Raw genomic sequence first — 23529 nt, 5'->3', positions numbered from 1 at the left:
TGAAGACTGACATGTCTAGATTTTTCATCTTATGTGATTGTAAACATTTTAATAATTTCTGGAAAATTATAATTGTGTCTTTAGGTTTACAACTTTTTAATTTAAATAAATAAATAAATGCACCTTTATATAATTAATAATGATAAATTAAGAATTATCAAGAAAAAATAATAAATGAAAATAATAATACATGGCAGTGCACAATAAAATAAAAACTATATTAAAAAAGCTATTTCTAGAAGAGTGACATGTCTGGCGTATTCATCTTATGTGATTTTAAACATTTTAATAATATGTCTCAAAAGCGCTAATCATTTCATTATGTAGCCTATATATTTTTCAATTGGAATAAATAAATAGATAATCGTTCATTAGTAATAAAAAAAGGAACGATTACCAAAAGAAAAATGAAAATAAGAATACTGATGTCAATATGCAGCGCACAGCAAAATAAAAACTATAAAAAAAAAAAAAGTTATTTCAAAAGACCAACATGTTTGGAGTTTTTAGCTTATGTGATTGTAAACATTTTAATAATATGTTTCAAATGACATATGTTGCACATTTAATCGCAAAGGAACGCAAACGGATAGACAACTCCTGATGTGTTTTTCTTTCACTAATTCAAGTAGATTATTATTTGTGTAGCCTACTAACTGAAGTGTACCGAGTGTGTGACAGCTTCCGGATGACAGCAGCACTGGGACCTGCTCAGCTCCTCATCACGTTCAGCCGGTCAGAGGATGGAGGCGAGGTGAGAACACATCTCATTGGCTCCCGCTGCTCCATTTAAAGGAATCCACCTGGTTTGTCCTTTAAGATCCTTCAGCATCTCCTAAGAGGAACTTTAAACGTTCGCTATTTTCTGAATAGGACCATACATTTTTGAAGATCAGACTCGGAGCGTGGAGCAACATTGAGCCACTTCAGAGCAGCGATTTCAGAGCAGCAAATAGCAATATTTCTTGCCTCACTGAAATACTAGCCTATGATAAAGAGAGAGATTTCTGTGGTGCACGAGGGATCTCCATAAGATTTTAAAGGGTTACTTAGGGACTTCATTCCAGATCCAAAGAACTGAGATATGACTGATTAACACTTTTATTGACCAGCTGATCTCATATTACTCCAGTCATGGAACGACGGGGTGTTTTTTTATAAATACATAAAAATTTTTCCCACGATATGGAGAGTTCGCCATGCGCTCCTTTGGGAACCGCTGCTGTAGGTAACTTTTATACCATGGACTCAGGAGGGCTTTCAACAAGTTTTAGGGCTCGTTTATCTTCTGGAACGTGATTCGAATTTATTCTGCGGTTTCGTGAAGTAGCTAAGTAAAGGCTGCAGGTTTTCTGAAGACTTTTTAAGAGGGTTTTGGTCATTAATTTATCGCACGATCCGGAGCAGATCTCATCGGCTCTTATGGGAATTAAACACTCCTCCCGCTGTTTGCTCCTCAGGAGAAAAATGACGGATGCGGAGAGCACTGAGGTAAGCAACGTGGATTAACAGATTAAATGAAACGAAAACTTTAAATATAGGCTATTGTTATCATTTTGAGTTCTGAAGCCTCAATAGATCATATTTTACGTTTAATAGCAACTCGAGGTTTTGAGTTTTCGATGTTTCTACCAGTGTGCGAATTTAAATACTGAACTTCGACGTTGGTCAAAACGTACATAACTTACGTATTTTTCGCCGCTCAGTTTGTTGAGGTTTCTCTCGCGCAAACCACATAGCACAGTTCACGTCAACTCAGTTGTTTTTAAAGAAACATTTTTTTTTCGTGAAATGTAAACCTATAATAAATAAAAGGCCGAATATTGACAGTATTTGTGTTTTGTCAATTCTGGTGCTAAACGGAATGGTTCGAGGGGCGTTCTGTTGCTATGGTTACCTTCTCACGTGTAAGCGTCTTCTGTTCTCAAGCGTTTATTTTGCACCTTGTGAAAATATGGTCATTTGTGGTTATTGAAATATTATTTGAAAACGCTGTTTTTAAATGTATGTACACATGACAAGTTTTAAACCCACTCGCGTGCGAATTCAAGGTGGTTGCTATAGACAAGCATATGATCTGTCCGAGAGAACGGTTGCATATTTAAACGCTGCATTGGGGCGGACAAATGGCTCAAGTCTGGGCTGGTAACCAAAAGGTTTTAGTAGGTTCAAATTCCGCAAAAGTAAATCCACTGAGTAACACACACAACTTAAACTCTGCCCCAGAGAGACTGCCTCTCTAGTGTACTGTCAGACCCTTTGTATAAAGCGTAAGCGAAATGCCTAATTAGTGATTGATTTGTAATTAGTGTCTTGAGTAAAGCTGCTAATGTGCTGTGATCTTTGGTTCAGGGGTTGTGGAGTCTGGTCGCTGTCCTTGGTGCTGCACCTGCGTCGGGGAGCGCAGCTGTTAAAAAAAAAAAAAAAAAGAGAAACAACCAGTATATGTGGTATATATTTCTGTAATATATAAAGCTCTAAAATGTAAATTGTTTAAAAGAAGTGTGTTCTTTGAAGTGTGCAGGGCTTTAGTGTCTCGTATAAGCTTTTGGAACTCTCTTTGGCGAAGGGAATGACTGAGCAAATGTTACCTTCACAACGCTGCGCGTGCGTGCGGCATTCAGCACTCACAAACAATTTAAAACAATATTGTCTAATTTTGTGTCTTATTTATTATTAAATCTTTTCTAACTAAACTTGCTTACACTTCCGTCTTAAATCATATTTCGAACACTGACGAAATATATTTTGTAGTACATTAAAATAAAGACAAATTTAATTAGCCTATAGTTTGTATGTGAAGTCGAAATCAACCACAGCTTTGCTTTAGAATGCATCGCAAGATCTCCTAACCAAAGATCACATGTTCACAAACGGAAATCACTTCCGTGAAGTTACCATCGCATGTTCCCAATCCCTTCGCTTACAGACTTCTGGAAGGGCCCTTCGTAAATTTAATAAATTCTACACTAACGTATCTAAAAACCCTATTGTACAAATGGCGTCCCCTTCCCGAAGTGCCCTTTGAGGGCGCAAAAAAGCCGATTGATACCCTTATTTGAGGCAGTTTGACTTACGAAACCAGCATACACTTTCAGAAAAAAAGATACAAATGCTGGCACTGGGGTAATACCTTATCGAATGGTACACTTTTGTTCCTTTTTGGTACTAATATTTATTTTTAAGATATCAGTATGTAACCTTTAGATTCAAGATACTACCCCATTGACAGCTTTTGACCCTTTTTTCTGAAAGTGTAGATAAGCACATGCTTGAAATCAAGCATTTATGTAACTGGACTTTTATCACTGACTCAGCCTTGTTTCTGAGATCGCATGCACTATGTGATAACTAGCCTGGGAACTATCAAAGCTTTGGAATCACGTTGTGTTGTCATATAGAGGAAGACATCTTCAAATCGGAACTGGCCCTGGGCCCACTCTTGCAAGCACTTCTGCTCTACTTGAGTGTCCCATATCAGCATGAGGTCAGAGTTTTAGTGGAGGGCAGCAAAGGCCAATGAAGTCCGTTTATAGTATGGCAGAAAGCCATATATCTGAGTCATCATCATCCACATAGCTGCTGGTTTATATCTCAGCACTACCAAGGAGTGGAAACAATCATGGGACAGAAAGGTTAGTGAGGTTGCAATCCAGTGCTGGCACTGAGCAAAACACTTTGATAAGTTTCAGTAGTGGCCTTGAACTTTATCTAATACTCAATGAGGGTTTAGCTGGAATGTATTGACATAGTAATGAAGCATGACATCTAATCCATGTTCATTAAAGGATAAAGAAAAGGGTCATATATAAGGAAGCTGTTTATATAATAGCTCCTCAAAGTTCAGCACAGCAGTAGGTCACTATAATGTCAAGGGATCTTTAAAACCCCTCTGATGGATGCTGCCTGATCTCTGAAATGTCTCCCAAAATAGCAAGATTGCTCTGCACTAGGACTGTTAGTCTGTCAAACAGGCTTCCACCGGAAGTAGATGGAACTACACTTTTAAAAATGAAGGTTCAAAAGGGGTTTTCACAGCAATGAGATGAACCACCTTTGGTTCCCCAAAGAACATTTCAGTGAACAGTTCATAAAAGAGCCATTTGTTTTCTTGTGTGAAGAACATTTTAATAATCTGAAGAACCTTTTTTTTCCCACTATAAGAGTCTTTTGTGCAATGGAGAGGTTTTATGGGTGTTGAGGTTCTTAATTGAACCCCAATGCCAATTAAGAACTTTTATTTTTTTAAGAATATGGAAAAGTTCACCCAAAAATGATAATTATGTGATCATTCTTTCACCCACATGACATTTTTTTTTTAATTCTGCAGAACACAAAAGAAGGTTAAATACTGATATCTTAATGTCGTAACTGTTTTTGTCTATAAATGTACATTGAAAGTCAAGGGGGTTCTAAACAACATTTGACCCAACAAATTTTTACAGAATGGAGAGAAAAAAAAAACCACTAGGAAAATTTTTCACAGAAGACAAAAAAGTATACAGATTTAAGATTACATGAGGGTGAGTAAACAATGAAAGAATTTTCATTTTTGATAGAACCACCCCCTTTTAGTAATTAGGACTTTAGGTCTTTTGTCATATCAATCATACTTTACAAATTTGCTCAGCTTAAATGTTTGATTTTATATATATATATATATATATATATATATATATATATATATATATATATATATATATATATATATATATATATATATCAGAAAGATTGGATTACATATATATATTCGGCTTTCATCTTCCTTTATGCATTTCTTATACCAGAAAAAAATAAAAATAAAAAATTTGTAGCCAGGGACCTCTGGTTGAGTTGACACAGAATTATCTAGTTGACAGAATAACTGCATCTAAATGTTCTCCAATGGATATAATATTGAATGCAATTGTTTGAGAGGTTTTATTCCCTTTTAAAAGAGGAGCTATTGTGCTCTTCAAGGTCAGCAGGCCAGTGGGTTTCAAAAGTTTAAAGTTTACAGTTGTGGTTCTTTCTTGAGAAAACACCACTTACTGTAGATCTGAAATGCACACTGTCAGCTGCAGCTTTATTACACGATGACCAGCCAAAGCAGAGAGGGCTGCCCGTTAATCTGCAAAATTAATAAGAGCTGTTCTGAACACATTAATGATTTATATATGCAAAGCAAAACAACTCTTAAGTTGTTCCCTGTCATAAACCTACACTAGAAAAAAAAAATTGGTAGTTCTATTTGTGAAAAGATCCCAAGAGCACCAATTTTTCCTCTCACACACATCAATCCAGTTATGTCATGAAAAAACTATTAGAGTTCTCAAGAGCATGGCTGTAAGGTGGAGTGTTGCCGAAAAGTGCCATTTGTTGAGGTTAAAAATAGAATGTAAATGAGATTTGTTAGCTGACTGGAGGGGCAAGGACATGTGTTCCCCCTCCCATCATTCTAACAGATGCAGTCCCAACACCTTTATGCCTCTTGATACAGCTGCTCTTCCCCTCTGCTGACACTCATTATTTGAAATCCCCTGAGCTGAGAGGCTGCAAACCCACAGGCAAATGTAGGTACACTTATGCAAATACAAAAACAGGCACACATATCTTCACTATCACAAAATTGCAAAACAGCATATGAGATAGGATATTAGGGCCCAACATTAAGAGTTTCATGCTTCTAGCTATATGACAAAAGTCTTCTAGATTAAGTGTTTTCAAACTTGACAAAACCATGGACCAATGGGCCAGTGAATTAATTCCAGGACCCTTAAAAAAAAGCATTTTATAAAATGTAATTTTATTGTATATTAAATATATAAATTATACAATACATAACAAATATATATTTATATATATATATATATAAATAATTATATAGATAATTAATATAAATTATAATATTATATCCAATATATTAATATTAAAAAAAATATATAATAAAATGTATTTTATGCATATTTCAAAGCTTTCAGTGGCTCAAATGGCATTTTCATACCCGTTTGTTGTCTGTAATGTGGTATAATGGTTTATTAGTATTTTCTCTGCGAGGCAGAGGAAGGGCCAAGCTTCAGAGACAGAGTCCGAGAGACTCATCACATATAATGCTTGTCTTAAGTCCTTTCCATGCCAATCTAACTGTCCTGTGCTCCCTTTGCCCGCAGGGCATAAACTGCCTCTGTCAGGTCTCTGAAATCTGACAGACAGATACTAGACCTTCTGGGAAGGCTGTCCTGACATGATATAGGAGAGTTTTTAAACAGTACTTAATATAGTGTCACTGTTCATTTTGCTTTTTGAAGGATCATACACCACATGGATCTGTCAGTGGGGGTGATATCATTAACAACTGCCAAGGTTATATTACAAAACAGTTATGTTCTCATTTCTTTTGTTTTGACCATCAAATAAAGAATAAAAAGGTAATTGCAATTTTTGATCTTATAATTCTGACCTTTTTATATCTTGCAATATTGACTTTACATCTCACAATTCTTTTTATCTTTGTGAGATATAAGCTCAGAATTGTGAGAAAAGAAGTCTGAACTGTAAGAAAAAATGCCACAATTAACTTTATTTTTTATTCCATGGTGGAAATAGCCTTCCGTAATTTCCTTTTTTTTTTAAATTACTTAATTAATATATTTATTTCCTAGTTCAATATTTTGTTAGACATTAAATCACTGTTAAGAATGGTTTAAGCATCAAAATATTTGTTTGGTGTTTCCCCGTTTTAGCAACAGCCTCTGAGTGCTGCCCCGTCCCAGTCGGTCCAGCCGTCTCCTCTGTCCAAACCAGTGTCATCGGTCCATCATACCCAGCGGCCCACACACCCATCCCACGCGCCACACACCCCTCATTCAGCCAACTTACCCAGCTGCCCTGGCAGAGGAAAGATGGCCAAGTTCCTCAACCCCGACGAGATGACCTCCAGGGATTACTATTTTGACTCGTACGCCCACTTTGGCATTCATGAGGTATGAGCACATCAGAGCAGCGGATGCTTGCATTTAACAGAGATGCTGAGACGTGTGATGTAGGATATAAGCACTCATGGTTATGGACATCACTCATGTTGATTTATGCTGGGTGTTATGTATAATGCAGAGTATGCAGAGAAATGGAGCAGGAGAGAGATGGGGTGGGGGTGTCACTGAATTATAGGATGAGAGAGCACGGAGAACAGGAGGTTCAGGCGAGACCTGCAAGATTAATTTTGTTCATACTCATTTTTAGCATATAGGTCAGATCTTTCTTCCCTTCCCTCATCTCCATGTGACAGAGGCGTATACCCAAATGCTGCATAGATCTGAGGAGACTTGTTGTAATGGTGACAGCAAGTTTTTCATTCTCACAGGTGTCAGAGATCCATGTAGTAGTCTTATTTTTTTGTAATAATAACTGTGGTTGTGAAATGATTACCTGATTAGTATATGTTTTATGATACTGCAAAATAAATAATTACATGTTTTTTTATGCACTCCAAAGTACTTCAAAGAATCATGTCCAAAAAAACTAGATAATACATAATGCTTTGTTAGTATAGGTATTTTTGAACGCACTTATAATGCCCTAAATTGTCGCCTAGATAGACAGATCACTAGTTATTGAATTTTCATTCATTAGATGACCCTGTATATGTAAATTAGTGAGATCTTTAAAACAGTATAGCTGACTACTTACATAACATGCATATAAATATCATTTGTCACTCTATATCTCTTAATAATATGTCGCAGTAAGATGGTATTTAAATGTTGATCATTTGGAGCACAGACGGCTTTATATGGTTAAACATCTTTAAAACTACAGAATAATTAGTTGGCAGTGTTTTAAACCGAGGGATACTGTATCTATTGAGACTGCATATTTTATCAAGAAATACAAAGATATTTCCATGTCCAAAAACAACACCATGGTACATTTTTGCTTAAAGGCGAAGACTGAATAATTCATTGGGTGTACTTCAATACATTTCTACATTATACAATACATATATATATATTTTTTTTTTTTTTTTACATCTTTTGAAAAAAATTTTTTTTATGGTCTACCATTGTATTTAAATGGCACTCAGAGTTACAATAAACTATAGAACCATGTCCAAACAACCATGATTATATACTATGCCATGGTAGTTTTCTGTTATAGAGAAATATTTTCAAACATTGACTAGGTCGGGAGCTCACCAAGATTTGAAACACAATCATTATGTTACAAAACAGAACAAACACTTTATTTTAAGGACTAATTCTCAATATTAAAGTAGTTGCTTATTAGCAATCATAAGATCTCCAAATCCCACCCAAAATATAAACTCAAAAAATAAATAAAATAAACAACAAACCAATAATAAACATCCCTTAATCCTACCCCATTACCTAAACTTAACAACTAACTATTAATAAGCAGCAAATTAGGAGTTTATTAAGGCAAACGTCATTGTTTAAAATTAGTTAATAGGGAGAATTGGACCATAAAATAAGGTGTGACTATGTGTGTATATCTGTGTGTGAATGTACAGGAAATGCTAAAGGACGAAGTGAGGACGTTAACATACAGGAACTCCATGTACCATAACAAACACATCTTCAAGGACAAGATTGTGCTGGACGTGGGGAGTGGTACTGGCATCCTCTCCATGTTTGCTGCCAAGGCCGGAGCCAAGCACGTGTATGGGGTAAGAGGGCGGCCCTCTTTATGCCTAAAACCGCATAAGCCTGTAGCCTCCTACAATGCTGGAACGATTCACACAGCTCAAAATAGCATCATGTGTGGCAGTCGCACCAAGAGCTTTTGAAGGTGTAAACGTATAATCCTCTTTTGTAGGGAAATATGACGATATATTACCACCTACTTATTTCATAATAAGGATCGTAAATATAAGTTCAAAGCAGTAACAACATATATATATATGATATGATATCCTAGTCTCTTTATATAAATGTTTTTGTATATTATTGCATACACTTGTATGTGATAACTCATTAATCATTTAGTATTCTTAATATATCAGCCAAAGATAATTAATTTTGCATGCTCATTTCCTAATTTTTACGTTTATATTATTGTTGCCATCATAATGTAATGCTCAATTAAAGTTGATCAAGTCAAGTTAGTATTATATATGTAATGATTTATACATCACTTAAAGCAAATTAACAGTCAATAGTAAATCAATAGTATAAATGTTTAAAAGTTAAAAGTTTATTTTGCATTTTTTTTATTTTTAATGTATTCAGACACAATACTACAGTATTTTAGGACTGACAGTTCTTTTGTTAAATGGTTTTGAGTATGAAAGTGTGTGTGTGTGTGTGTGTGTGTGTGTGTGTGTGTGTGTGTGTGTGTGTGTGTGTGTGTGTGTGTGTGTGTGTGTGTGTTTCTGTCTTGCAATACCCCCGGTTTCAATCCATTTCTCTTTCTCACTTCCTGTCCTGTCCATTCAGAACACTCCCTATCAATGCATTCCTCCCCAGTGCTTGAAGGCTCTTAGCGGGCAGCCTTTATTGGCCATGCTGATATATCAGGCTCTAACACACTATATTGTGAGGGTGTGGTAATTGGCTTTTGGAATAAATCTGAGAAAGAGACACTGGAAAAAGCAGTAAAGGTCAGAAAGGCCACATTAACCATGTGGTGCCTGTTTTGCACTTTCACTTTGAGAACGAAAGCCAGAGCTTGTTAAGCCAAGTTAGAGTATGAACAGAGAGAGGAACTCTCGATTTGATGTGTCCTGGAAACATCTTGGGACAGAATGTTCTGAGAGTTTTTCTCGGTTTTCAGAAGTGGGCGAACTACCTCGGGAAGCCGAGCCATGTGCGGGTGTCTATCTGATCCGTGGTCTCTGCTGTAATTGAGCTGATATGATTTACTCCTTGCTGCCCTTATCCAGTTGCACTGTGATAATGGACAATTCTCTGAATGGCTTCATCATATTTAAATGCCAGAGAGCGCTAACCCTCCTCAGTGTCTATGTTACAGTGCTCATCACAAACTCAAAAATACCACTTGCTCAAAATTGCAATGTAGAATATAAACTAGATTATTACATCTCTGAGGAAAATTTGAGTGATGCTTGCCAGCTCAAAATGTTCAGCCACAATATTCAGGCCTTTACATCCATGCTATTTTTAACATATGAGCGGACACGGACTATTTTTTAACTTGAATTGTGGCAGGGTTTCAGTGTCAGTCGTTCCAGTTATTTTAGATGTAAAAAAAATTAAATAAAAAATAAATTCCAATAATAAATGCAAAGAATTTAAAAAAAAAAATGATTGTAATAATAAACACATAGTTTTACAGTTTACTGTGCCGTTATTCTTATTATTATTTACTTATGGTGGCTAATGAGTTGGAAGTCTTGCAAATTTCACAGGAAATCTTTTACATCCGCATTAAAAAGTTAGGTGAATATATGATTATTGTCTGTCCTTTATTAAGTTTCTGGATTTTTTTTTTCACCCACTTTACTGTCTGCCAGGCAAAAACCATACAGTACATGCCCATAGCTCTTTAGAATAAACCTCTAACCATACACTATAAGAACAAAAACTGTAGAAAATCGTAAAAGGTACTAGTAATTTTCTTCCAGGACATTATCAGTTAAGTTTATGGATATATTTTTTAACCCTAAAGTATGGGCAATAGTGCCTTAGCAAGCCCTAAAACCACAGTTTATAGTATTTATATGTTTATTTTTATAAAAAAAATTAAACTGAGAGTTTATTGTTTTGAACTGGTTGGCAGTTGGTTATGTATTTCTATTTATATATTTACCTATTTATATATTTTTTTCTTATAATTAACTACTGTAAAAATAGAGCATGGTGTTAGCAAAGCCAAAATCATGTGTTCAGCTCCCAGGGAATACATAAACTAATAAAATGTATAGCATAAAATGCAATATAACCTGCTTCGGGTAACAGCGTCTGCCAAATTCATAAATTCTATATGTACTTTCTACTATAGCTCATGACTTTGTGGATGTTCATGACGTTAGTAGATAAATCTTTGCTTTTACATGTAACTTGCACCTATAACGTTGTCATTTATTAATTTATGCCCTCTAGAAGCTTGCATTCTGCAAGTGAATGCCGCTTTATTGTACCATCCTAACACTAGCTTGCTCTATTCTTTTTTCTATTCTATCTGCTTTCTTTTTATTTATTATATAATCAATAAATAAATAAATAAATAAAATCCCTTGCTACGTGTACTGTGTTAAGCTAACACTTGCATATCATTACTCTCTTGTTGATTTTGATTGCTTCCATTGTCCTCATTTGTAAGTCACATTGGATAAAAGCATCTGCTAAATGACTAAATGTAAATTTATCATAAATTAATTTTGACTCATTCCTTACTTAGCAAAAAAAGTTTAAAGTATTGCATTTACATGAGACGTATACTGTATAAGACTTACTGTATAATTTTGTGATTGTATTACTTGTCTGTACAAAAATGCATGGTATTTGAAATGCAAAATTGTCTAAATTATCTTTTTAACAGTTTTAATTGCTGTTTTTAGGTGGATGAACTCCTGGTTGAGTGATACTAGCATAATTTTTTAATTGGTCCTTTTGTTATGTCCTTACACATACCATGCAAAACTTAATTTGTTTAATTTGTCATGACATGTGAATATTGGGGAACTTAGCACAGTAAGATATCTTTTATAATTGAGCTACTTGATTGAAACATGCATGTTCTTTCAAAATGAAAACACAGAGGTAAGCCAAATAGTAACTGTTTTAAAGTAAATTTACCATAAAGTATCATGTTTGAACCAGAAACCTGATACAATGGTGTTAAATCAATTTGAGTATGTTAACATAATTTTATGGCTTTTGAAACAGTATCTATTTTAAAATTTATACTGATGCAAAGACCTACAGACTTCTATTGTTCGTGCATTAATGTGAACAGTTTACAAACTGAAGCAAAAGTCAAAGTATTGAATCAGGAAAAGTCCATCAATGCTTAGTAAAATATTTCGGAATGAACATAGAAAGTATGCTCGTAGCTGCTGAATTACTAAAATTGATATTTTCACCAAATAACTAAAACTGTGAATGAAAAAAAGAGATAAAATCATCATATTTAAAGTTGTCTTGTTTGCAAAGATCTCTGTTTACTGTAGCTCAGGCCCTGGCACTTTCCTCTCGCCTTGATCATGTACATCAAGCACTTTTCTTCTGAGAGTGGAAATGTGCTGACTGTGTTATGGTCTTCTCTGATTAATTTGAAACTCAGTGCTGACCCACAGCAGTATGAGAAACTTTTCCAGAAACAGGTGGGGCTGCCATGTAGGAGAAAGCGACGGTTCTGATTATTTATCAGTTGAAGCGATGCTGGCCGACTCCATGTGCTACACTCAAGTTGATGGCGATGGCTATGCACACTAACAATGGCTGGGTAAACACAAGGGACATCACGAGGCAGAGGGATCTGTGCTATCTGGAATCAGTCTCTCATTTATACAGCTGACGGCTTCCTACTTAATCTATCCTCTTTAGCCTCGGGCCACTGACAGCCCCGTTACTCTGTGTGCTTGTTTACGTATATTTCTGTTTGACAATGGGATAGGAATCTGGACTGTTTGTGAATGCTAAATAGGGCTCTTTGGTTGGCTGGAAGCTGATCAGAGGAACATGTCTAATGGGCAGGACTGCAAGGTGCAAGAATCATAAGCTCTCAATGTTGAGAGAATCTAAGGGGAAGGACACCGTCGGTGTAACCCATCAAAAACAAGATACTGTACACTACTGTTCAAAAGTTTGGGGTCTGTATGTTTTTTTTTTTCTTTTTTCAAATAAATTTATTCAGCAAGGATGCACTAAATTGATGGTAAATTGATAGTGACAGTATGTTATTATTTATATTATTAATTTTTGCCAACACACGAATAAAATATATTTTAAAAATACTTAAAAATAGAACACAGTGGTTTTAAATTGTAATAAGACTTCACAATATTATTGTTTTGACTGTATTTTTTGATCAAATAAATATAGCCTTGGTGAACATAACAGACTTCTTTTTTGAAAACAATTTTTACTGGTCCCAAACTTTTGAATAGTAATTTATGTAACAAAACATATGTAACAATTACAACTGTCCACCACATACAAACACACACTTACACAAACTTCTACATCTGTCTAGCTAGTTAAATGTGAAATCTAAATTAGTGACATTTGTCAGAAAAGCAAAAAGTCCCGTAATGCTATGTCTTGTCTGAAAGAGGATGTAAGGCTAGAGAAGGTAATTTAAGGTCTGCCAGCTAAACCAGATTCAACCAACTAGAAAGTTTAAATCCTCATATTGTTCTGTTTTTTTTTTTTTCTTAACTTCCTCAGATTGAATGCTCAAGTATATCAGAACACTCTGAGAAAATCATCAAGGCCAATCATCTGGACAGTGGTAAGCAGATTTGATGTGTGTAGATATTGTATAAGTGTTTGTTGCTGTGTAGTTAGCTTGCTTATGTGGGTGTGTGAGAAAAACAATGACAAATAGGATGAGATATTGACAGGATAAAGAGTGCTTGTCCAGCGTTCTTCTTTTCAGCCTCCTAATTATACAGAATTTAAAACCTCTGCAGTATTTTAATATTAAGAGAGAATTTAAATTGTAAATGTTCAGTATGTCTTATAATAAACAAATTATAAATTGACTATCAAGGACACTGTCCTCCCCAAAAAAAAAAAAAAAAAAAAAAAAAAAAAAAGAAGACATTAATAAGTATTTTTGTCTTGTTTTCCAGTGAAAAAATACTTTACCATTCAAACGTTTAGGGCCATTAAGGTTATTTTTATTTTTATTTTTTTAAAGAAGTCTTTTATACTTACACATTTCTACATGTGTCTTCCCGAGACCAAAAAAAAAAAAAAAAAACCTTGATATCGTACTGAGCTATGGAAGAGACTGTTTCTCAAGTGCTTTCCGTGAGCGCAATTCGAAATGGTGTGAACATGGACAAAGGCATTTCATTCATTCATAACTATATATGTATATATTACATATACATATATATATATATATATATATATATACACACACACACGCACACACAGACACACACACCACACCACAACATCACAGCACATTTCTTTGTTTGTTTTCAGCTAGCCTTTACTTAGCAAGAAAACAGTAGTTTTAGGCATAGTTTAAGGCTACTTCAATTAGCTAGAACATAACATGATGCTATATTTTCAATCAGGCATTAGACCACTCCAGTATCTTTTCTTGAGAGTTCAACAAAAGGTGATGTAACAATCTTAGCTGGACTCTCTTTCTCATACACACATGGTTTGACCCACATCTTTTAACTGGCCTTAAAAATTCAAAGAGTAGAAAAGATCTGTCAAGTGTCTCTGTGGCCTTATCCTGTCTGTGTGTTCCAGTTATAACCATCTTTAAAGGGAAAGTGGAAGAGACGGAGCTGCCGGTAGATCAGGTGGACATTATCATCTCAGAGTGGATGGGTTACTCTCTTTTTTATGAGTCCATGCTCAACACAGTCATCTACGCCAGAGATAAGTGGCTGGTCAGTGTTTATGTGTGTGTGTAGTACAGCAAGCATACGTGAGTGTGTGTACTGTATATACAGCCAATGGCTCTACAGAATGAACAAACACTCTGTGCTCTTCATCTTTAGAAACCTGGTGGTCTGATGTTCCCAGACAGGGCTGCTCTATATGTGGTGGCCATTGAAGACAGGCAGTACAAGGACTTCAAGATTCACTGTGAGTCTCGAAACACACACAGAAGGAGGGTTTCATATATCCAAATACAGTCATGTTTACAAGTTTCTAAACTGCTACAAATTTAAACAGATCAATAATACCATCTTAAAAGTGTATTTTTGACTTACTTAATTTTAAACGAATTTATTTTTAGGGTGAAACTGCCCTAAATGTAAAGCAAAACGTGATTGGCTATAGGGAGAATGTTCTATGAAAGCATGCTTTCAAATGACCTTTTCAAACGTCCCTTTCACACATCATACTTCCACCAACTCAAACATCACAAACAGAGCTCCTACAGCTCTATAAAGGTGAAGGAATGTCTCAACAGGTAAAAGTAAGCTACTTTCAATAAAACGTCCAACATTTTAGGAATGCTTTTAACTTTAACCTTAGCTTACCTGTCAAGAAGAAACTCCACAAGTTTGTCTTATCGACTGAAACCCAAACATTCCATCAAATTCTTTCATCTTACACTGCCAATGTTTACCATTGTTTTACCTCATTATCTGTCTCAGTAGTTGCGTCCCAAATGACGCACTATACACTATGTACTTATGCAGTGTGTAATCAACCATGTAGTGTATGAATTATATAAGATTAATTTTGTCATTCATAATCGGAACCCCTCCCCCTTTACTATGCAATTAAAGCTGGGAAAGTTGAGTGCATGAAGTGTCCAACATTCCACACTTTGTTTTTTCAGGTATTTAAGTGCATCATCTGAGTATTTAATATGCACTTTTTCTTTTTGGAATTTTCAGTGTGAACTACACTACTATTTATACTATTACTACTTATACTATTTTATATTTATATATGTTTCTAGAAATAAATTGCATACCCTAGCTTTAATATTTTTGTGGCAATACTTTTTCAGCATTATTTATTGAATAGAAAGGTCAAAAGAACTGCATTTATTTGAAAGAAAAAAAGTCTAAGGTGTTAAAGTCTTTACTGTCACTTTGGATCAATTGAATGCATCCTTTCTGAAATGTAACACTAATTTCTTTCAGAAAACTATCTAACTAAAAATATATTAAAACTGTGGGGTCCACATACTTAACAAACATAAATGCAAAAGTGATTTTTGTGTCATTTTTGTTCTATTTGAATGGATAGTAGATTAAAAGTTACAAATATGTAAGATCTAATGAGATTTTCTTCAAGCTATTAAAGTGTATAAGACAAAACTGACCATAGGACAGTTTATGCTAATGCCTTCCATGTACTTATACATGTGATTTTGAATACTTTTTGAGACATGTATTCAAGTGCTTAACTTTACACACGTGTAAATAATTTTTTGGGTCTTAGTTATGCTGTTTATCAAAATCAAATGATTTTATGTTTGAGCAGGGTGGGAGAACGTTTATGGTTTTGACATGACCTGCATCAGGAACGTAGCTATGAAAGAACCACTGGTGGACATCGTGGACTCAAAACAAGTGGTATCCAACGCCTGCCTGATCAAGGTCAGCCATTAAAACACTTCACAGAAATCATGTATGTGCGTGTTTCTCACTGCATGTGTGGTAGATGAGAAGATCAAGTGAGTTCCACAGAGAATACAGCAGCATTGGTATGTAACTGATCATTAGCTGTATCACTGATCCTACATAATGATCCGTTGAAATGCAATTTCATTTCATTATAAACCACTGGAGAAGGTGCTGATGAGATGATTATTGGTTGAATCGGATTCATCAAGCCTGGAAAGTTTATGGCTGCACAGATGGACTGTGAAATACATCTGCAAAACTCTCATTTTTACTGCTAAAAGATAATATGAAAGAAATATATTTTTAATTTAATCACTAAGGAAAGGGGAAATGCAAACTTTTCTAAGAATTATTTTTTTAAATTTTGTCACTAAGAGCAACTCTTTAGACTAAGAATTTTCATGAATACGGGCCCAGATATGCCAAATGAAGCAGAGCTGGGACATAATGGATGAAGGCACTTAAATTAAGTGGTGAATGGAAGTGTGACGCACACACTGTTGGTTTGTTTGATACAGTGATTAATGCTCCATTTCAGACTTTATGCTTTGTAACTTAAATCTAAAGTAGATTGGACACGTTTACAAATGGGAGACTTGATGTCTAATGGAAGTGAGAGTGAGAGGAATATAAAACCACAGAGATCAAAGAGAGAAAGGTTTACACTTAAGTAACAGTTTCCTGTTGTTTTTCAGGTAAATATATCAGTTCTGGAGGCAGGGCTCAGTTTACTGTCGGGAAATGTTGGAATCTGAAACAGCTGTCTGAACATACTGATCCAAGGGCAGTAATAACATCCTAACATGACTACTGAAATGATACAGTAGCAGTCCAGGATGACATTTCAGAAGAAGAGACAGATAGAGAAAGAGATCAAGCTTTTTACTCTCGCCCACAGTAAAGAGAAATTACTAAAGAGATCTCTTTAATATTCATGTTTCTTCTAGACAACACTGAGATTAAATGGAGACTAAATGTAGAAGTTTCCAGCTGCTCAGATTTATCTCAAGAAATAGCCCAGTATTTTCACATGCATCTCCTCTAATGTCACACACTGTGCTCAGAAGATAAAAAGTCTGCAATCAAAACTCAAAGAGTTAATATTGCTTTCTCCAGTGATAAAGTCATCTCGTCTTAATCAAGAGAGAAATATGCACAGATCAATGTAAATGGTGCCATTTACAAGCGAAAACAAAATGGTTCTAAACAAATATACCAGTGGATTTTGATGTGAGAGGACAACAGGGGATGGACTTTTCCAATGGAGAAAAAAAACATATTTTGGCTAAAAGCAATAGTTTAAAAGTGCTGAGTGTAGGATTGACACCGAGTGGTTGAACTAGCTATTGCAGACCAAATTCAAAATATTAGAGAGGGGGTTTTTTTCACCTGGCCCCTCTTACTCAGACTTGATGCACACGTTGCCAGATTGACGACCAACGAGAACTAGCACACTTGACGATGAATGAAATTAAATACGCTTTGTTTTCCGCCAACTGGGAACCCGGGGTGCTGAAATACAATTGGGGTAAACTGGCAGTAGGCTGGTTTCACAAAACAAAACAGAGACTGACATTCTGTCCCAGAACGCACATTTTCAAGGGAGAATAACTGACTGTAGCATTGTTGTTCAGATACACAAGTATGATAACTTAACATGTTTCTTAAATATCTGCAAACATATTATGGTATTTTTATGCTTTAGTAGAGTCAAAAACTTACATACAGCACCTTTAATGTTAAAATGCCTTGATGGTGGATGGTGGAGGGTGAGTACATTTTCAGAAATTTTTGGCTAAACCGTTCCTTTAAAAGAAACCCAGCTGAGAATGTCATTAAGTTCCTTAGACCATGAAATAGCAACTTTAAGCTTTCTTCATCTTTTCTCAGGAAGTGGACATCTACACGGTGAAGCCAGAGGAACTGTCCTTCAGCTCCTCATTCTGTCTGCAGATCCAGAGGAACGATTATGTCCACGCTCTGGTCACCTACTTCAATATCGAATTCACCAAGTGTCATAAAAAGACAGGCTTCTCCACAGGTGTCGTGTTTAAAAACTTCTCTACGTTCTGCTTCTCGGATGCCAGTGGTGTATGTGAATGTGTACTTTGTGGTTGATGTCTGTCCTCTAGTGGTTCAGTTTTGACACAGCACTTCTAAAAACACTGAATTAAACCAAAACAGGCACCAAGAATAAGGTAAACAGATTTTTAAAACGAAAACCAGCTACATATATTGATGTTTTAACACTACAAGTGATTCCCAGACACACTGATCTGAGGGCTTTGTTAACTTCTATTGACCTTTAAGGGATCAGTGTATTGCTCAGTCAGCACAGGCGTTTCCTCATGATCTTTCATTTGGCAAGAAAACGAACAGACTTTGGGTTCTTACTTTCTCTCTAACTCACACATAATGTTTGCATCTTATTTGGCAGTGGTCTTGAATGAAATATAGGCTTACAGAGGTTTATGTCTGGCAAGGCTTTAAAATCTGAATTTGTGAAGTGAATTTTTCAGCATTAGTATAAGATTCACTGTTGTATGTTGTCATGTTGTGTAGTTCCATGTCTATTTGCAAAATAAACACAGACAGGATGATCAGGGCTCTGGTGTTTTGTAATATTGATCAGCTCACTGTTGTTTAAACTTATTGCATGGCTGCTTATGAAATAATTATTTACTTGGACAAAAAATATAAATTTAGAAATTGAGGTTTAAATTATTTAAAGGAATGTTCAGTAGAGGCCCTTATATTTGACCTCACAATCCAGCAACTGACCAATCAGAATCATGTGTTTCAGAGAGCTGCGTAACAGTGTGTTATATCTTTAATATTTTGTTGGATACATTTTATAAATACTCTCCTATTTACTCTACCATAGCACCAGATGCCCCATACACACACTGGAAGCAGACAGTGTTTTATCTGGAGGAATATTTAACTGTGAAAAGAGGAGAGGAGATAGTCGGCACCGTCAGCATGAAACCAAACGAGAAGAACACAGTAAGAACCCACCTAATTAATAATAATAATAATAAAAAAAAAAAAAGTCAAATATGCTTTCAAGACACATTTTATTTTATCATTTTAAAAATAGTCAGTTGGTTAATATAATATTAGTAGAGGCAAAAATATGCTTTCCATATTTAAAAAAAATATTTATACACTGCCATTCAAAAGTTTTGGGTCATTAAGATTTTCTAATATTTTGGAAACAAGTTTCCTTTGCTCGGCAAGGCTGGATTTAGTTGATAAAAATATTTTGTGAAACATTATTAGCATTTAAAATAGCCTTTTTCTATTTGAATATATTTCAAAATGTAATTTATACCAATGATAACGAAGCTGAATTTTCAGCAACCATTACTCCAGTCTTCAGTGTCACAGGATCCTCCAGAAATCATTGCAATATGCTGAAATATTTTTTATTATTATCAATGTTGAAAACATTTCTTTTTTAAAAAATACATTAATATTTTTGTGGAAACCTGTTTTTTTTTTTTTTTTCGGAAATAGAATTTCGCTGTAATGTTATATAAGTCTTTTAAATACATCCCCACTGAATAAAAGTATTACCTCCTTTAAAAAAAAAAAAATAATAATAATAATAATTCCCCCTAACTTTTGAATGGTACTGTATAATTCAATGCAACTTTCTTTTATATATTTTTTTCTTACAATTATAACACAATTTAACCTTTCCGCTTCTTGTTTATCTACCCAGCGTGATCTGGACTTTACCTTTGAGCTGGATTTTAAAGGTCAGCTATGTGAGGCCGCTATCGCTCATGACTACAAGATGCGCTAAGTGTCCAGCAGTGGCGAGAGACGGTTTCTGACAGCACTCAGAGAAGCAGAAGCAGGGACCGCTCCAGATCACAGCTACAGCCCTGCTGCTGGGAAGAGACAGAGACAGAGAGAAAGACCAGGACGGAAGTTGCTATCTCTAGGAGTCTTGCCAACATTTTTGGAGCAAGGTGGCACTTCTAGCAATAGCCGCCTTGCCTTCACCAACTCTAGCCTGCACTTGTACACCAACTCTCTGACTGTTCAGAGGCCAACTATGACTTCACCCCACTGTAAACAAAAGATTGTCATGCTCTTATGAATGTTAAGTGTAAGTTTATGGTTACTTTGCTTTTACATTAGGAGTGTGAGTTATTTAATATATATAAATAGATATAATAATAATATAGATATAGATATTTAATATTGAAGGTTGTGCTTCCAAGTCCCAGGCATTAAGAATATTTTAATTTAACATATCATATTAAGAGAATAACTCCACTTACATAGTAATTATTCATTCGAATTTAATCACTGCTGGACTTTAACAATTTCAATGCAGAAGAGTAAGTGATCTCATAGATTTAAATAATGTTTTAAAGAAATCCCGGTCATTCTCAGAAAATGGTACAGTTATTTATTAAAAATAATTTATAATATATAATTTTGTTTTATTAAAAAGTTACTGCATAATCCACTAATCCAATATATATATATAAAAGATTATTATAAGCAAAAGATTATTTATTTATTTATTGCACCTACAAGGTTGGCAGATACAACTGATGAGCTTTACAAATCTAATATACATAAATAAATAAATATTGACAATATAAAGTCTGTTTTCACCACAATGTTTTACCAAAAAGATCAATTATGTTTAGATATCATCTCATAATGTGCATTTTTTTCATTGTAGCAGTTATACATAGACCATAAAAGAATATTTTAATTTTATAAAAGCTAAATTAGCTATTATATTATATTATATTATATTATATTATATTATATTATATTATATTATATTATATTATATTATGATGAATGGGGACATCCAAAATGGAATCAAATTGCATGGAAATTGCATATTGCTATAAAAAAAAATATATATATTATTTTAAAAAGTCTGAATTGTACACCCAAGTTAATTTTATAATTTAAAATCATTAGGTTATGCATTCTATTAATTATATATAGTACATCATGTGGACACCATTTCCTGAGAACGACCCAACTATCATAAAATTAAGATTTGGGGAATTGATAACAGTTCTTAACAGTTTCTTGCCCATGAATATCAGAGGAAACTGAATCAGATGCTAATAATGGAAATTACAAGAGAGAGAAAAAAAAGAGTGATTGCAATACAGTGATGTGGTACAATTGTAAATTTGTTGTTTCTAGTAACTTGATGAGACTGCAATATGTAGTGATAGTATTATTACTGTGGGGAAGTTGTGGCCTATTGGTTAGAGAGTTTAACTCCTAACCCAAAGGTTGTGGGTTCGAGTCTTGGGCCGGCAATACCACGACTGAGGTGCCCTTGAGCAACTGTTCATGGTGTTGGTGTGTGTGTGTGTGTGTGTTCGCTGCAGTGTGTGCACTTTGGATGGGTTAAATGCAGAGCACAAATTCTAAGTATGGGTCACCATACTTGGCTGTATGTCACGTCACTCACTCATTATTTATTAATCTAGATCGTACATCTGCTGAGCACAGAGATGAAAATAGAAAAAGAGAAACAGCACAATACATATCAAAATATAGATGGCAGGTGAAATGCTGGCTTTGTCTGTGGTGAGATCTTAAAGAGCTGGACTCAGATGGCACCTGCTGCTCTTCACCTGTGCTCTTATTAGAGTCTTTGCCAAGGCCATGACTGGGATCGTCCCGGTCCATCTGTGACCCCCGTGTCACTGCTGATTATGCTGTTCAAGTCCTCACCAAAGACATTCAGTTCACTTGCAAAGCACATTGTACGTTATGCTTCATATTTATTGTTCATTTACTATAGATGTTTATCTGATTCCTTGGTGGAATATTGTTTAATCTTGGGAAATGTGAATAACTATCTTCTCTGTGCAAGGAATGTTTTCCTCATCCAATATTGTATTTTCAACTGACAGGGTGTTTGGTATTGAAATTTGAGGTTTACATGTTAAAAATGTTTTAAAATGATTATTCTGCCATGATTTGAGCATCTATCAAGATAATAGTAAATAAAATTGCTTAAAACTAATTAAAGCTGAGCAAGATGTTTATAGGTGTACAATAGCATGCCTTATGAAAGCATATTTGATGGTTTTTAAAGACCTGTTGCTGTTGTGATAAAAACATGAAAGTGTAACAAAAGAGACTGAACATTTCTGAAATGTTGGTGATGTAAGTTGGTAAAGCAAATAAAAGTCATTTATCCATTAATGTGCGGTGTAATAATACTTGATAGTGCTTTACATGTAGTACCAACTGTCCTCCACAAGGGGGCTTGAATAGATTATGAAAAATCTGACAGACTGGCTGTGTTTAAAATGGAATACTGTATTGTTTACTGTATTGTTTTTTACAGAATGCTTACTGTAAATTTGTTAGTAAGGGAATAGCGTGCGATATGCAGTGCTAAATGTTTCAAATATATTGGCACATGACGTCATCACACCGAATATTTCCTTTCATATAGCAAGTCAAATATAATTTAAGAAATAAATACAGTAATATTGCATTTCTAATCCCATTTTGCATGTAACAGTCTTAACTTCTGGCAGTTCAATCAAATAATCAAACTAAAAAGAGATTTTAAAAAAGCAGTTGATATTACTTTTAGCTCATTCATCACTCTTGAAATACTATCTTTCTTTTCAAGGAAAAAAAAAAGAAGAAAAAGATGAAATGTCTTTGCAATTGCATTTTAAACACTTAAAGAGTTTATTTAAACGGGCAAAACCTGAAAACCTCAGGCTGAGCTTTCAGAACAAAGCCTTAAATATCTGATTATAATATATCTTGTTTTCTAGAGTTCATTGTTAGCTGGCATGCAATGTCTCCTCCTGCAATTTCCCTGAAAGCACAAACTGGAATTAATGCAAAGTATTCTTTATTTTAATAACATTTCACTCAAAATACATTTCTATTTAGTATTTACACATCACACATGTACATAAAGCAGGATCATATATAAGACTAAATGAGTGAAAAAGTGTGCTTAAATCTAGTGTTATTCTGCCCAGTGGTCATACAGTAGCTGTGATAGATAAGTTACAGTATGTGTGAATCAATATGAAATCTCAAGTTACAGATCAAGAATCATATTGTGATTACTGAAAAACTTGAAAACACAGCATACAGTAGGCTTTCGTCTCAAATGTGCATAAATCCACTCTCAATTACAATTAATGCATCTCTAATTATTCACGGTAAGGGTGAACATCAACAACAGCTGTGAGACATTTTGAACTGATTTAACACTGACTGCATTAAACAGTAAATACAGACTATATATATAT

The 23529-nt window shown here is 34.8% G+C and overlaps 1 protein-coding gene across 1 annotated transcript; it reads left to right on the top strand.

Annotated features, from left to right (window-relative positions):
* Window positions 1–690: 690 nt before the first annotated feature.
* Window positions 691–21601, top strand: LOC109062803 (protein arginine N-methyltransferase 8-B-like). The gene is made up of 10 exons (XM_042775523.1): window positions 691–1491; window positions 6723–6962; window positions 8510–8665; window positions 13350–13413; window positions 14397–14539; window positions 14651–14738; window positions 16098–16213; window positions 18131–18281; window positions 19125–19246; window positions 19968–21601. The coding sequence occupies exons 1-10, from the start codon at window positions 1423–1425 to the stop codon at window positions 20049–20051; spliced, it is 1233 nt and encodes a 410-aa protein (XP_042631457.1). The 5' UTR covers window positions 691–1422; the 3' UTR covers window positions 20052–21601.
* Window positions 21602–23529: the final 1928 nt, after the last annotated feature.

This window comes from Cyprinus carpio, chromosome A18, assembly GCF_018340385.1.
Source record: "Cyprinus carpio isolate SPL01 chromosome A18, ASM1834038v1, whole genome shotgun sequence".
Classification (NCBI taxonomy): Eukaryota; Metazoa; Chordata; class Actinopteri; order Cypriniformes; family Cyprinidae; genus Cyprinus; species Cyprinus carpio.
Note: the sequence above shows the minus strand (reverse complement) of the source record. Positions and strands in the feature narration are given on the sequence as shown.

Coding starts and splice junctions, on each gene's coding strand:
- LOC109062803 (XM_042775523.1), top strand. CDS start 1,423: ATGGGAATTAAACACTCCTCCCGCTGTTTGCTCCTCAGGAGAAAAATG. Junction 8,666..13,349: donor GAGCCAAGCACGTGTATGGG/GTAAGAGGGCGG, acceptor TAACTTCCTCAG/ATTGAATGCTCAAGTATATC. Junction 16,214..18,130: donor CCAACGCCTGCCTGATCAAG/GTCAGCCATTAA, acceptor ATCTTTTCTCAG/GAAGTGGACATCTACACGGT.